General features: G+C 34.0%; 2 protein-coding genes and 1 non-coding gene across 3 annotated transcripts; all 3 read left to right on the top strand.

Annotated features, from left to right (window-relative positions):
• The first annotated feature begins 141 nt into the window (after window positions 1-141).
• LOC105632199 (O-Glycosyl hydrolases family 17 protein) lies at window positions 142-4,884 on the top strand. The gene is made up of 6 exons (XM_012214526.3): window positions 142-355; window positions 518-813; window positions 920-1,288; window positions 3,037-3,360; window positions 3,753-4,041; window positions 4,533-4,884. Exons 1-6 carry the CDS (start codon window positions 292-294, stop codon window positions 4,568-4,570), a joined length of 1,380 nt encoding a protein of 459 aa, XP_012069916.1. The 5' UTR covers window positions 142-291; the 3' UTR covers window positions 4,571-4,884.
• Window positions 4,885-5,629: 745 nt separating this feature from the next.
• TRNAE-UUC (transfer RNA glutamic acid (anticodon UUC)) lies at window positions 5,630-5,701 on the top strand. The gene has a single exon. It is a non-coding gene; the product is annotated as a tRNA-Glu (tRNA).
• Window positions 5,702-7,444: 1,743 nt separating this feature from the next.
• On the top strand, window positions 7,445-13,683 carry AGB1 (GTP binding protein beta 1). Its single transcript, XM_012214511.4, has 6 exons — window positions 7,445-8,058; window positions 8,163-8,257; window positions 10,362-10,786; window positions 11,216-11,573; window positions 12,235-12,348; window positions 13,293-13,683. Exons 1-6 carry the CDS (start codon window positions 7,953-7,955, stop codon window positions 13,326-13,328), a joined length of 1,134 nt encoding a protein of 377 aa, XP_012069901.1. The 5' UTR covers window positions 7,445-7,952; the 3' UTR covers window positions 13,329-13,683.
• Window positions 13,684-13,909: the final 226 nt, after the last annotated feature.

Below are 13,909 nucleotides of genomic sequence, written 5' to 3'. Positions count from 1 at the left end.
CTGCATAGTTCTACAACTTAGGAGGTGTGAACATGAGCCTGGAATCTGGATAACTGAGGGTCCCATTGCTCCGCAGCTTCCAGGTACCCGACGTTTGATTAATTGAAGTATACTTTTTATTACCGTTATAGTCTTCCAATCCACTACTACGCACTCCACTCCAATAGATAGACTCCCATCCCCACTCGCCATCACCGTCTCCATCTCCATCTCCATCTCCGTCTCCATTTATTTCAAAACCACTAAAAATAAGAAACAGATCCCTTTCTTTCAAAAACAGAAACAGAAACAATGGCGTTTTCAGTACTCATCTTTCTCTATCTTCTTCTTATTCTATCTTTCAACTTCTTAGTTCGTAAGTTCCTATTTTCTCTTTTCATTTTCCTCTTATTTCCTCTTTAAAGGTTTATGTTCGTGCCGCTAATTTCGCGTATTACAGTTTATAAGGAACAATAGTATAGACATGCTTCTAAATTTTCTTTTGATAAAAGAACGACGTCATTTCCATTTTTTGCAGGCTCGGAGTCGTTTATTGGCATTAACTATGGTCTACTTGCTGATAACCTACCGCCACCTACGGCCACTGCCAAGCTTCTACAATCAACTTCAATACAAAAAGTGAGACTTTACGGTGCCGATCCTGCCTTTCTTAAAGCTCTTGCTAATACTGGAATTGGCATCGTCATTGGCGCTGCAAATGGTGATATTCCTGCTTTGGCTTCCGATCCCAACTCGGCGACTCAGTGGGTTAACGCCAACGTCTTGCCGTACTATCCTGCTAGTAACATCATTCTTATCACCATTGGAAACGAGGTCATAATCACCTCCAAAATCATATTTAACCACTTTTATTAATTCCAATTTTCCATTAAAATTGAACTGAATTAAGTAAGATTAATTGATTTGTTTGGCTTTTCAGGTATTGTTATCTGGAGATCAGAACCTGATCTCTCAGCTATTACCAGCAATGCAAAATATGCACAACGCGCTTAACTCGATCTCACTCGGCGGCAAAATTAAGGTCTCCACCGTCCATTCCATGGCGAGTTTATCACAGTCCGACCCGCCATCTTCCGGAATGTTCAATCCGTCTTATCAAGATACAATGAAAGGGTTACTCCAATTCCAGAGAGATAATGGGTCCCCGCTGGCCATCAACCCGTACCCGTTTTTCGCTTACCAGAGCGACCCAAGACCAGAGACCTTAGCTTTTTGCCTGTTCCAACCCAACGCGGGACGAGTGGACTCGGGCAATGGGATTATGTACATGAACATGTTTGACGCTCAGGTAAGTAAGATCATCAAGACAATAATTAGTACTATTAATTAGATTAACTGCTTTAGAAAAACCGGTAGTAGGTTTAATGGGCCGGGTTGGGCCCGGATCCAAATGGAATGTTTAATTGTGAGGTCTATAAGGTATAGACACGAGTCGTATAGTTTAAGTGCACAAGGACAGAAAGCTTATAAGAGACGTTAACTTTGATTTGGATACGAGACGACTGACGAAGGACTAGGACTTTTTATGGTGGAATTCTACGCTTGCGTTTACTTTATAATAATAACTCTGCAGTCTTTTATTAGTCTTTTAAAAAGGGGCATTTACAGTTTTCCATCACTTTCTTTTTTTTAATTTTTTTGTTAGAAATAATTTCCATGTTACTGTTAGGTAAAGTTTCCCTTTCTTACGTAGAATATGTATACTTCTATTCATACACAAACCCAACAATGTTAATGCCATCAAGACAAGGTAAAAGATAATTAATGAGCTGTTGTTAAAGATAACACTTTTCTATCACCATATCTATAAATAGCTACCAACTATAACCGTCATGGTTTATTTTTCTTTTTTTCGAACGGTAACAAATACTTTCATTTGAATCAAAAACTATTAATTTAATTAGTTTGGAGTATGGGAATAAAATTTAGTGGTTATTGTTACTTTGTTGTATGGGGCGGGTACTAAGTAAGTCCTCACGACTCTTAGTGAGTTTCAACAGTTAAATAATGAAATTTTCAAAAATTATCTGTTTTATTAGATTAATCCATATATAATATATCACCAAATTAGTGAAAATTCTTGTGATCAAGAGGACTCGAACTAATTGACATCATACCTCTAAATTTTATTATGTGATAAATATTCAGAATTGATTTTCTTTTAGATAATGAAATTTACAAGATGAAACTAATTTTGGAAATGGTGATTTTGTTTTTCATCTTTACCATGTTACTTATTTACATTTTGAATTTGCTAGAACGATATACTCTTAGCTAAGCAATTTTGATGCGATTGTCCACTTTAGCTCTTTTTCTTTTATGTCAATTATACATTTATGCTTGATCACTCTTAAGAATGTAGAGTGCACGCATCAGCTTTAAGCTCGTGAAAAGCATTTGAAACTAATTCCTCCTCCTAATTATTTACGCATCTCTTGCTTTTTTTCTTTTTTTTATTGAAACGACACGGACTCACAAAGCACTGAATTACACATTGATGTGACTTCTTGTGCCTCATGACAAGCTGGCCATTGCTGTAATTTTTTAAAGTACTTCCAATGTTTGTATCATTATTGAAGTGAAAGCATGGATAATAGTATAAAAATTAAAAAAGCTAGGCTAATTTTGATTCCAATGTTGAAGGGACCCCATATGGGACCATCTTTTTTATTGCTAGAATCAGCATTGGCAATGATTCCAGTGCAAATGTGTTTATATGTACTAGTTATCTATGAGTTAGCCATTGGATGTGCAAATGATGATCATCAAACAGTAAGCACAAATGTTAGCATGTATGCAATATTGCATTGTAATTATTGTTACTGAGAAAAGTATTATGTCAAAAATGTTGATAAAAGGTTTCTAAATTTTATGTTTAAGGTGATCTGTACATGTTCTAAGAGTAAATGTTTTAAAATAGTCTAGTGCTAAGTGCTAACTAAACTTAGATTTTGTCTCTCATTAAACCAATTTTTATCCTTAGGAACTTTCGATTGATTGATCACTTGTAGTAATGACTTGAAAAATCATTTGTAGGTGGATGCTGTTCGGTCTGCATTAAATGCAATCGGATTCAAGGATATTGAGATTTTGGTTGCTGAGACTGGTTGGCCTTATAGTGGTGACAGCAATGAAGTAGGGCCTAGTATTGAAAATGCAAGAGCTTATAATGGCAATTTGATTAATCACCTTAGAACATTGGTTGGTACCCCATTAATGCCCGGAAAATCTGTAGATACATACCTCTTTGCACTCTATGATGAAGATTTGAAGCCCGGACCTTCCTCTGAAAGAGCATTTGGCCTTTTCAAAACTGATCTTTCTATGACATATGATGTTGGTCTTACAAAGAGTAGCCAGGTAAGAGAATATATTCATGTTTGCAAAGCATGAACACAGCTCGGTAAACTTTCTATTGAAGCTAGTAGTAGTAGCAGTTGCTGTTGAATTATAGCTTGTTAGGTTTCTTAAAATGGTATGTTCTGTTCATAGTCATCCTTTGGAAATTAAAGGGGTTAAATTCTGTGGGAAAATTTTTATGACTTTGTGAATAATATTTATTGTGTGTTAAAACTTTTGGGGGAAGAATTTTTATGACTGATCTTTTCACAATGTATATATTGTGGGACGTTGTATGCGTCAAGCTCTTAGATCGATCAGATATATAGGAATAAATAAGCGTTGTTTGCATGCATTTAGTCTATTGTTAATTGTAGTGGTTTATAAAATACCATTTCTGGTTTCATCTTTAGGTGCCATCAACCCCCACAACTCCAGCAACCCCATCAGCAAAACCAACAGCAACAGGTTGGTGTATGCCAAAATCTGGTGTTTCTGACGCTCAATTGCAGGCAAGTCTTGACTATGCTTGTGGTCAAGGCATAGATTGCGGCCCAATTCAACCTGGAGGTGCATGTTTTGAACCAAATAATTTAGTATCGCACGCTGCTTATGCCATGAATCTCTATTACCAAGCTTCTAGCAAGAATCCATGGAATTGTGATTTCTCGCAGACTGCAACACTTACATCAAAAAATCCCAGTAAGCTATCTTTATTCAGCTCTTCTTTTTTAACTCTATTTTTTATAAATTATGAAACAGTAGCCATATCTCAAAGCTACTATAAATATGGAATCATTTATTTCAGGTTATACACGAATGATTTTGGGAATAATTAGTAGCCAACTCTTTAATAATGAGCATAACTTTAAGAAAGAGGTGATAGGAATAGAATTTAATATAAAAGGTGTTGTCTTCTTTATTGGATTAGCTTCACCATTGGTGCATGATTAAAATGTAAAAGATTATGAGCTTTTGACTTTTGTTGCATCTTTATGGGGTTTCTGTCTCCACCAAGAAACAAAAGTTCTGATAGTTTTATGGTTTATGGCTGTCTTTAGTTGGAATAACAGGCTTAAACAGAATTGCTATTGTAAATTGACTATTACCTCTTTGTTTCATATATATTAGCATTTCCTGTTCATTCCTTAAAAAAAATAAAATAAAAAAAGTTTACCTTCAACTGCTGCTAGGTTATAATGGCTGTGTCTATCCTGGTGGAAGCACCTGAAAATCAAGAGAAGCTCATTCTTCAGTTGAATAAAGAAGGGGTGGATGGTTAAATAAAGTATGTGTAGCTTAATGGTTGTTGTAATAATTATTATTTATAACTGTCATTGTAAATTCTTCCTTTGATTTGGAAGCATTGTTTTAGATCTCTGTCTCCTTAGCATGTTATTTAATTCTGTTAGGGTTGCTTAAAAAGTGTAATTATGTTAGAGAGGAATACCTAGAGTGCTTTAAGCAAGTCACATGTTTTCAAAATTTTTAATTATGTATATCTCTTGTCAGTGAAGCAATACGTTGTCGTTTCTTTTTGTGATAGCCAGAACTGCAAATTTCTATTTGCAAGTTGTTGTTTTCTCCTTTTTGTTATTTATCTGACAGTGTTATGAGGCCACATGGTTGTGCCAAGAAGATGTTCTTGCTCAAATTTCTCTTTCCTCAAATGTCAAAACACACTTCAATTCATATTCTGTTTTGATTCTTTTTTCTTTTTTTTGAAGTACTTTCAGAATTTTTTTTATATTTCAAGACTGATATTTAACAACTAAAAACACTAATTTAATAGCATTTTATTATGATGCTCTTCAGAATTCATCAAGTAGGATTCATTCTACAGAGTTCGTCCAATAATCATTCAAATAAGTTGGATCCTTGAGGCCATTATATTTTATTTTTCATAAAAATATGTAAAAAGTAAAGTACAAGAACAGCAACTTGGATCTAAAATTTGTAAACTATTCCTTTCTTATAAGTTAAAAAAACAAAATGTAAAATATTCACTTCATTTGTGAGTTAATACTTCAAATTTATATGAAGTTTGCTACTTTAACAACACACAATCATAAAAATTAGTTATAGTTTATTACATAGCTCGTAATGCATTTTAAGTTAATTTTTCATGAATCGAGAATAAAATCATAACACTTTAATTTTAATCTGATGTATTAAATATTTTAAGTTGTAAATTTACATATAAAAATATAAATTTATATTATTAAATCGTTTATAATCATATTTATTAAATAAGATACTAATTTTGATTATATGACGCAATCAACAACTCTCCGTTGTCGTCCAGCGGTTAGGATATCTGGCTTTCACCCAGGAGACCCGGGTTGGATTCCCGGCAACGGAAATTTTTTATTTTGGTGCATTGTCATAAGCAATCTCCTCCAACCTTACAAATTACGTTTTATACATATATTTGTTCTTCTTGAATTATTAAATTCTCTCATTGCAACTTTTCAAGTTTTAAACAACATTAAAATAGACAAGATCATGAGCCCTTGGTTTTTTTTTTTTTCCCCAAATCATGAGCCCTTGTTTAAAACATTAATAAACATTATAATTATCTTTTCAAAGATTGCCGTTTTGAGTTTAATTAAATAAATTACAGCTTTTCTTAGCAAGGATGTATTGGAACCATCTTGCTTACCTTTCTTGTGAATTTATTGATTTTTACATTAAAAATATTAAATGACTTCAAAAAAAAAAGATATATTATACCTTAATTTGTTATTATTTTTTAATTTAACTCTAATTCGATAATTTAACTGTACATGTAAAAGCGCGTGGATTAATTTCACGTTGAAAAAAATATAAGAAGAACAAATGATATATAACGAAGATGGTAACAGTAAATTTAACTAATTATAAAATTAAATTATCAATTGAATTTAATATGATATTAAAGTTTATCCTATTTTAATATCGGCCACTTGCCAAATATTTATGTCTAGACGTGAAAGTTATATATTCATAATTGGGCATAAATGATGTATAAAGTATCCAGTGAAATATATTAAATTTTAAAAAGTGAGTTAAACTTAATCATTTTATTAATATAATATCAATACATGACTTATCATTAACTCTGCAACTTTAATCTTATGACATTTTAAATTTGATAAATAACTAATCATGTACTTAAACTTTTAAAATTTTAATATGATTGCACAACTTTTCAAAGTAACAATAATAGTTTCTAATAATATTGGATATATATATATATATAATATTAATTTGATATTAACTATTTAAATAATATAAGTGTTTTATTGGTATTGAAAAAATAAAACCAGGTCTAAGCCGTCCATTTTGTAAATTAATGTTTCAGTTGCTCGAAATTTATTTTTACTTTTTAAAAGAATAATAAACTTACACATATGAAATGGGCACAAGATATATGATATCAATGTTAATATTAACAAAACACATAAATCTCATAAGTTAGTTGCTCCAAACTTGACTTAAAAAAAATTCGTTGAAAATTCTCAACAAGCTGAACTCGATCTTAATAAAATTTAGTCCACTTGACTTTGTCTGTGATAATACCTATTTTTATAAATATAAAAATCAATAAATCAATATTTATTTTAATTTTAATTTTATACTTATTATTATTACTATTATTATTAAATTCACATAAACAACCAAATAAAAATACTTGCTCTTTCTAATAAATATTAGCTTGTTTTTTTTTATATTTGTTCTAAATTATAAGTCAAAAGTTAAGTTAGTTTTTCAATATGCTTTTTGTTAATATATTTTATTATTAGTAATTTTCCTTTGAATTATTTATTAAAGATGATATTTAATATTATTTTTATATAACTAAGACGGCTAATCTTTTCGAACTGTAATATTTTGAACTCTTTAAATAGGATGCGCTTTTGGGAAATTAAATTTGTATTTTCATGGGAATTGAGTTGACTTAACATATTAACATATTGAGTTGACTTAACATCTAAACCAAGTCTTATTGATAAAAATAATATCAAATATTAATCTAAAAATATATTAAGAAACATAAATACATTTTTGAAAATAGGAATAAGTTAGAACTCTATATATGTGGATAGCGAGACATTTCATTCACATTAGCGAGAAAATTAATCACCATACGTGGTCGGCAAAGAAGTAGTAGATATTTAGTTATTTTCGAAAACAATTTACTGTGGTCTCACATCAAACCGTGCCGAGCAAAAGACATCAAACATAGATGACACGTGGGAAAAACTGGGCCGGCGGCGTCAGTCAATTCAGTTTCGCCCTTACCATCACCTCTGTTACTTCTGATCTTAGACCTCTTTATCACCAGCAGCAGCACCACCAGCAGCAGCACCATCTCCACCATCTCTGCCACCGCTTCCTTCTCCTTTTATCTCTCTCTGCAATCTAAAAGGCATTTATTTGTTTACCTTTTCTCTCTCTAATAATTGAGTCCGTATCTGTTACACCTAAATTTTCTTTCTCTCTTTCTGCTTTCGCTACTTCACTTTCAAATAATGATCACTAGAGCTCAGAATCGAATCCGAGCTTAAAAAGAAATGAGTACTTTTTAGTTCAATTTTTTTTTTTTTTCTTTTGGGTTTCCTTTATAAGAAATGTCTGTTGCCGAGCTAAAGGCGCGCCACGTGGCGGCGACTGAGACGGTGAATACTCTTAGAGAACGCTTGAAGCAGAAGCGGCTTCTTTTGCTAGACACTGACGGTGTTTTCTCTTCTCTGTTCTCTTTTTCGTGTTTTTCGAATTCGATATTTGTGTTCCTTTTTTCTTTTATTGTGTAAAAATAGATCTGATTGAACTTGTGGCAGTTGCTGGATACGCGAGGGCGCAGGGGAAGCCTCCGGTTAGCTTTGGGCCTACCGATCTGGTGTGCTGCAGGACGCTTCAGGGACACACTGGCAAGGTAAATCATTAATGCTATCATACAATTGTTTGCATTTGTTCAAATTCATAATTGCTTACTTTCTGTTTGATTTATTTTGTTTTGGCTATTTAATGGTGTTTAGCTCATGTTTAATGGCGTAATAGTTGATATTGTTGTGTTCATTGTTCCTTTGACTTGTTGATTGATAGGAATTATGAGTTGTAAGCTTTAATAGAAGTGAGAACTGAGTGGAGAAAATGGGGAAATTAGGTCTAGAGTGCTTTTCTGGGGAAAATAACAGAAGTTTGTTCGTGATTGTCCTTGTGTTTTATTTTTGTTGTTACTATTTTATATGATATAATGAAATAGGAATCGTGGAATCATTTAGGATATTTTGAGAGGAAATAATGGTTGTTTAACTTCTAATTCTACTTGAAATGGAACTGGGGAAATGGATACAGATGACCGAATCTCATCTTATTGTGGAAATTGATAAGTTGATCTGGTTTTTGTGGGTTTTTTGACACAATGTTGATTGAACTCGTGCTTCATGAGGATGTGCTGGTGGTTTGTTATGCATTTGAAGATGGTAGGACAAAGGTAGACAGAGGGAATCGAGAAACCAAAAGTGGTTCCACATTCTGACTGGCAGCTGGAGACTGATATGCGTGCCATTGTGGTATCTTTGGTAATGTTTCTGGAGCAAGCTTTTGGATCACACGACACAGTACGCCATGATGGCTATTTCATAATGAAAAGAGGTGCATGTGTGCCTGCATTCTGGATTTTGATGGAAGGTAGAAAGAGATGTCCTTTAGTAATCATGCTATGGAACAAGTTGGATTATAACCCTATAAGTTTGCATATCACAGCATTCTAGACTAAGAATAACGATAAGAGAACAAGTTAGGGTCCCATCGTGGGGTTCTTATTATAATTAGGGGACACTTTTCAACATCAGCATCAAATACTATAATAATGTATAGGATATATGTAGAGCAACACTGTGACTTCAGGCTATCTGCATTTGGTCACTAGAGCTTTATCTTGTTAATTTTTTCTATATCTAAAACAGTAGACATAGGATAGGTTATTTTTTACTTAAACTTCCTTGAATTGATGATAATGTTTGAATTTGCACCTTTTATTATCATGATTATTAACAATCCTTAACAGCGATAGAGTACTTCTTAGACTCTTAGTTTTATTTAACAGACTTTAAGAATAAGGTCTCAACCCACTTGGTAGTTTGCATCTGGACAATCAGAGAAGTTCTGAAACTTATGAACTGCACTTTTATGTTGTGTTATTGAAATCACCTCCTCCTACTCCTCTCTCTATTTTCTTATTCAACGTTTTTAGTTTCTTCTCACACTCAATTGTTGCCTGAGGAAATTCAGTTTGTCAGATACTTGATATTATATATTCCATGAAATCCAAACAAATGGGAACTATAACAGGATTGTCTATAACGGCTTAAATGGTGACAGGAATTGTCAAAAGGTTTTTTCTTGTTGTGATTGAAAACTGAATCCTTCTATGTTACTTGTTCTATTATGTGGTGGGAATATTGTTACTTATATATTTTATACTTATCATTATAGATATCTAGTGTTTTTGTGTTTCTTTCCCCTCTGTACTCTGTTTTTCACTGGCACACTCATGCACACATGTGAACTCACAGACTAAAACTACTCTCAAATTAGTGAGACTCAACTAAAGCTTACACATAGAATGATTTTGTGCCCAAGACCTCACATGTACATGGAATTGTCTCCTGCTGAATTATATGAAATTTGCTGATTCAGTGGCCAAAATGCTCGTGTGCTCATAGGCATGTGCTCACTAAACCAGTTATCATCCATATGTAGCCCAGCTGTATTCTTAATCCTGTGTTATATATGTCTGGTGTCGTTGTTTGGAGTACCTACTGTATTAAAATTTCTGGCATTAAAGAAATTGTGGACATCATCTCTCTAAGTTAATTTTTTGATACCCTGTGACCTATAATAGGAGGTTTTGACATGTTAATGACAAACTCCAAAGTGCCAAGAGAGATAAACTCACTTAGTATTTGAGACATTGTGCATTTTATATCATTCACTATTTTGAAAATGTGTTCTTATCTATAAGATATTTGCAGGTGTATTCATTGGATTGGACTTCTGAAAGAAATCGAATTGTTAGTGCATCTCAAGATGGGCGGTTGATAGTGTGGAATGCTCTAACAAGCCAGAAAACTCATGCCATCAAGTTGCCCTGTGCATGGGTTATGACTTGTGCTTTCTCTCCAACTGGTCAGTCTGTTGCTTGTGGTGGTCTTGATAGTGTTTGCTCTATTTTCAACCTTAATTCACCAACTGATAGGGATGGGAACCTGCCTGTATCAAAGATGCTTAGTGGGCACAAGGGTTATGTTTCCTCGTGTCAGTATGTACCAGATGAGGACACTCACCTAATTACAAGTTCGGGTGATCAGACTTGTGTTTTGTGGGATATTACCACGGGCCTTAGGACTTCTGTGTTTGGAGGAGAGTTTCAGTCTGGACACACAGCAGATGTACTGAGGTATATTTGAGTTATTCTCAATTTGACTGCATGCTTTTTCATTTTGTCATCCTGTACTTGAAGGATATAATTTTACGAGAAAATTCTCATTTGCAAGTTCCAAAATTTGACATCTTAGTTTGACTGTGTACAAACTAATATTCCAAAGGGCTAATTTTAAATATTTTTTTAGGAAGCTTGCATCCATGCCCCTGTAACTTTTTTTCCTTGTCAAGAATGTGGCATCTTATTGATGTTACCTCTTCACAAGCATGTGATGGATTCTGCAAGCGCCACACGGACTAATGATTGGATGACCCTGTAATAACCTTGACTACAAAATGAAAAGTGATTTCGGGATTTATTAAAAATGTAGAGGGGGAATTGTTTATCCTGATAGGGTTCTCTCTTCAGGGCTAGTTTAATAATATTAAACATTCCACATTTCAGCATCTCAATCAATGGGTCAAGCTCAAGAATGTTCGTATCTGGCTCCTGTGACTCAACCGCCCGATTGTGGGATACTCGCGTTGCTAGTCGAGCTGTGCGTACTTTTCATGGGCATGAGGGAGATGTTAATGCTGTGAAGTTCTTTCCAGATGGCAATAGATTTGGAACTGGATCTGACGATGGAACTTGTAGATTGTTTGACATCAGAACTGGGCATCAACTCCAAGTATACTATCAACAGCATGGTGACAATGAAGTCCCTCATGTGACCTCTATTGCATTCTCCATATCAGGAAGACTTCTCTTTGCTGGATATTCAAATGGTGATTGCTATGTTTGGGATACTTTATTAGCGCAGGTAAATACATGCATGATTTTTTTCACCATGTTATGTCGTGTTTTCTTTGTTGCTTGAGTTATTTCCCACATATCTAGACGTTAATCTTGCGTAGAATTTTGTAAGCCTTTTACACAGCTGTGCTGCTTTAAGTTTTTAGTTGTTTAACATTGTACTTTAACATCTGTAGGAACTCTTTTGTTCTTTCATCACTTTCACATGAAATCCCTGCAGATCTAAAACAAAATTTGTTTCTTTTAGTATGTGTCCTTCCCATATAGATTTTATGTTGTTCCCTTTTCTAGTTCCAGTTTAGTTACCTTTTGCCGTGTTAGTTCTTGAATTCAGGTGCTGGTCTTTCCTGTAATTGATTTAAAAACCAAGAACATATAGATGCTCCTCATGCCTCACCTTGATTGCCGGTTGAATATGTCCTAATTGTGGAAGTACCCAACCTTACTCAGTTTAGCCTTTCTTCTTCATGGAGAAAGAACTTCCATTAAAGTGCCGAGACCTGCTTTTTTGTTTAGAGTCATTACCTAGTGGTGAACCTTACGTGTCAAGTTTTCTTCTTTTTTCAATTGATGTATATACATGTTTGCACGAGTAGTGGCTAAACTTAGCTAGTCATGACAAAACATTGCATAGATCAACTTGAATTGTGACTTTTATTTTTTTGCAGGTTGTTTTAAACTTGGGATCTCTGCAGAATTCGCATGAGGGTCGGATAAGCTGTTTGGGCTTGTCAGCAGATGGGAGTGCCTTGTGTACAGGAAGTTATGATACAAACCTAAAGGTTAGTCTGCATACAGAGTCTCTATATTGTTTTATGATGCCATGTGATTTGCATGATAGAATTGCGTTCTTGCTCTTGATATTAATATTGCTTCCAATACTCCACACACCCATTCTCCCACCCAAAAGAAAAAACTGTAGAATTGCCCCCATCCTTTGTGTTGAGATTTCCTGTTGAGAAATGGCAATATATAGATGTAGAATTCCCTGTTGGCAAGTCTGATGAGTGTAATTCATTAACTTTACTAGCTCAATGATTTAGATGTAGAATTCTAGCCTTTTCCCGCATGTCTAGAGCCCAATTTTATGGCATGGCCCCTTTAGATATCAGTTAATTCTTTATTCTGACACCTGTTGCATTAGACTTGCGTCTCTCATTTAGATGTAGAAACATAGATTGTTCTGTTGTTTTGGCCTTTCCAATGGTTTCCAAAAACAAGTATTACATTTTGCTCACTATTCCTTACTACATGATGGTTGACCAATCTAATTACTTCAGCTCTATGATTCTATATGCATATGGATAAAGGCATATGTCCTGGAAGCAGGTGGGCTATTCAAAATATTGTAACATATATTGTGTGTCAAGATCATCCCTTCTAGGAAGGGGAATAGACTTTATCAACCTAACCCAAATAAAATCTTATCTTCATGCTGTCATTATAATATTGACATCTGATTATTAGTTTTAAGTCTCAATGGGATCTTTTATAAACAACCATATGTGAGTTGTATTCAATGCTGGTTGTCAATTTGTATCGAACTATATGGAAGTTGCGGAACTACTCATGTCCATATGATGGTCGTTATCAACAAGCTACATTAGTGACAGTGTTATCTGCTTTATAGCTACTATAGGGTATAGTTTTCTATCTTCTAAATTATTTGCCAGGCATCAAATATATGTAAAGAATTGACTATATATTTATTTGCGCTCTCTTTCAGATTTGGGCGTTCGGAGGCCATAGGAAGGTGATTTGAGAATGGAAAAAAAAGAAAAAAGTTACCGTGTGGTCCTCTATCATCCAAGGTTTGTGAGTCCCTGCTACCCCATAATTGCATTGTGCCTTCTTGGTTGATTCCATTGTGTTAATGCAAAGAAACCATAGTCTTGTACCATTGCTTCTAGTAATCCTTAATGTGAAAAACTGAGTTTGAGGGAAGAAGAGGGAAAATGTTAGACGAAGACCTTGACTGATGGGAGTAGCCATTTGTTTCTTTCATGGCCTATTATTCCTCACTTGTGCTCTTACTCTTTGTAATTGAAGTTCCGACTTCTATTTATTTAATATTTAAATCTTCAGTAAAGCAAAACCAGGGAAACCGATTGAAGTTCTGACTGAGACTTTTGTCACAATTGTGAAAAAATTTTAGTATGATTTTTCGTTAGGCGGAAGTACAACAACTACTAGGTCAATGATGTTTGACTCATTTATCAAATCTTGAAGATTAAATAGTAATAAATAAAATATTTAATGAAATGAAATTTTAAGAATCTATCGATTCAACTCCTATGTGAGTGTGGTACATTGTATATAATACTATGCATTGGTAACGAAGCA

The sequence above is a fragment of the Jatropha curcas genome, chromosome 11, assembly GCF_041381405.1.
Source record: "Jatropha curcas cultivar XTBG-Jc1 chromosome 11, XTBG_Jcur_1.0, whole genome shotgun sequence".
Lineage (NCBI taxonomy): Eukaryota > Viridiplantae > Streptophyta > Magnoliopsida > Malpighiales > Euphorbiaceae > Jatropha > Jatropha curcas.
This window is presented reverse-complemented; position numbering and strand designations above follow the sequence as displayed.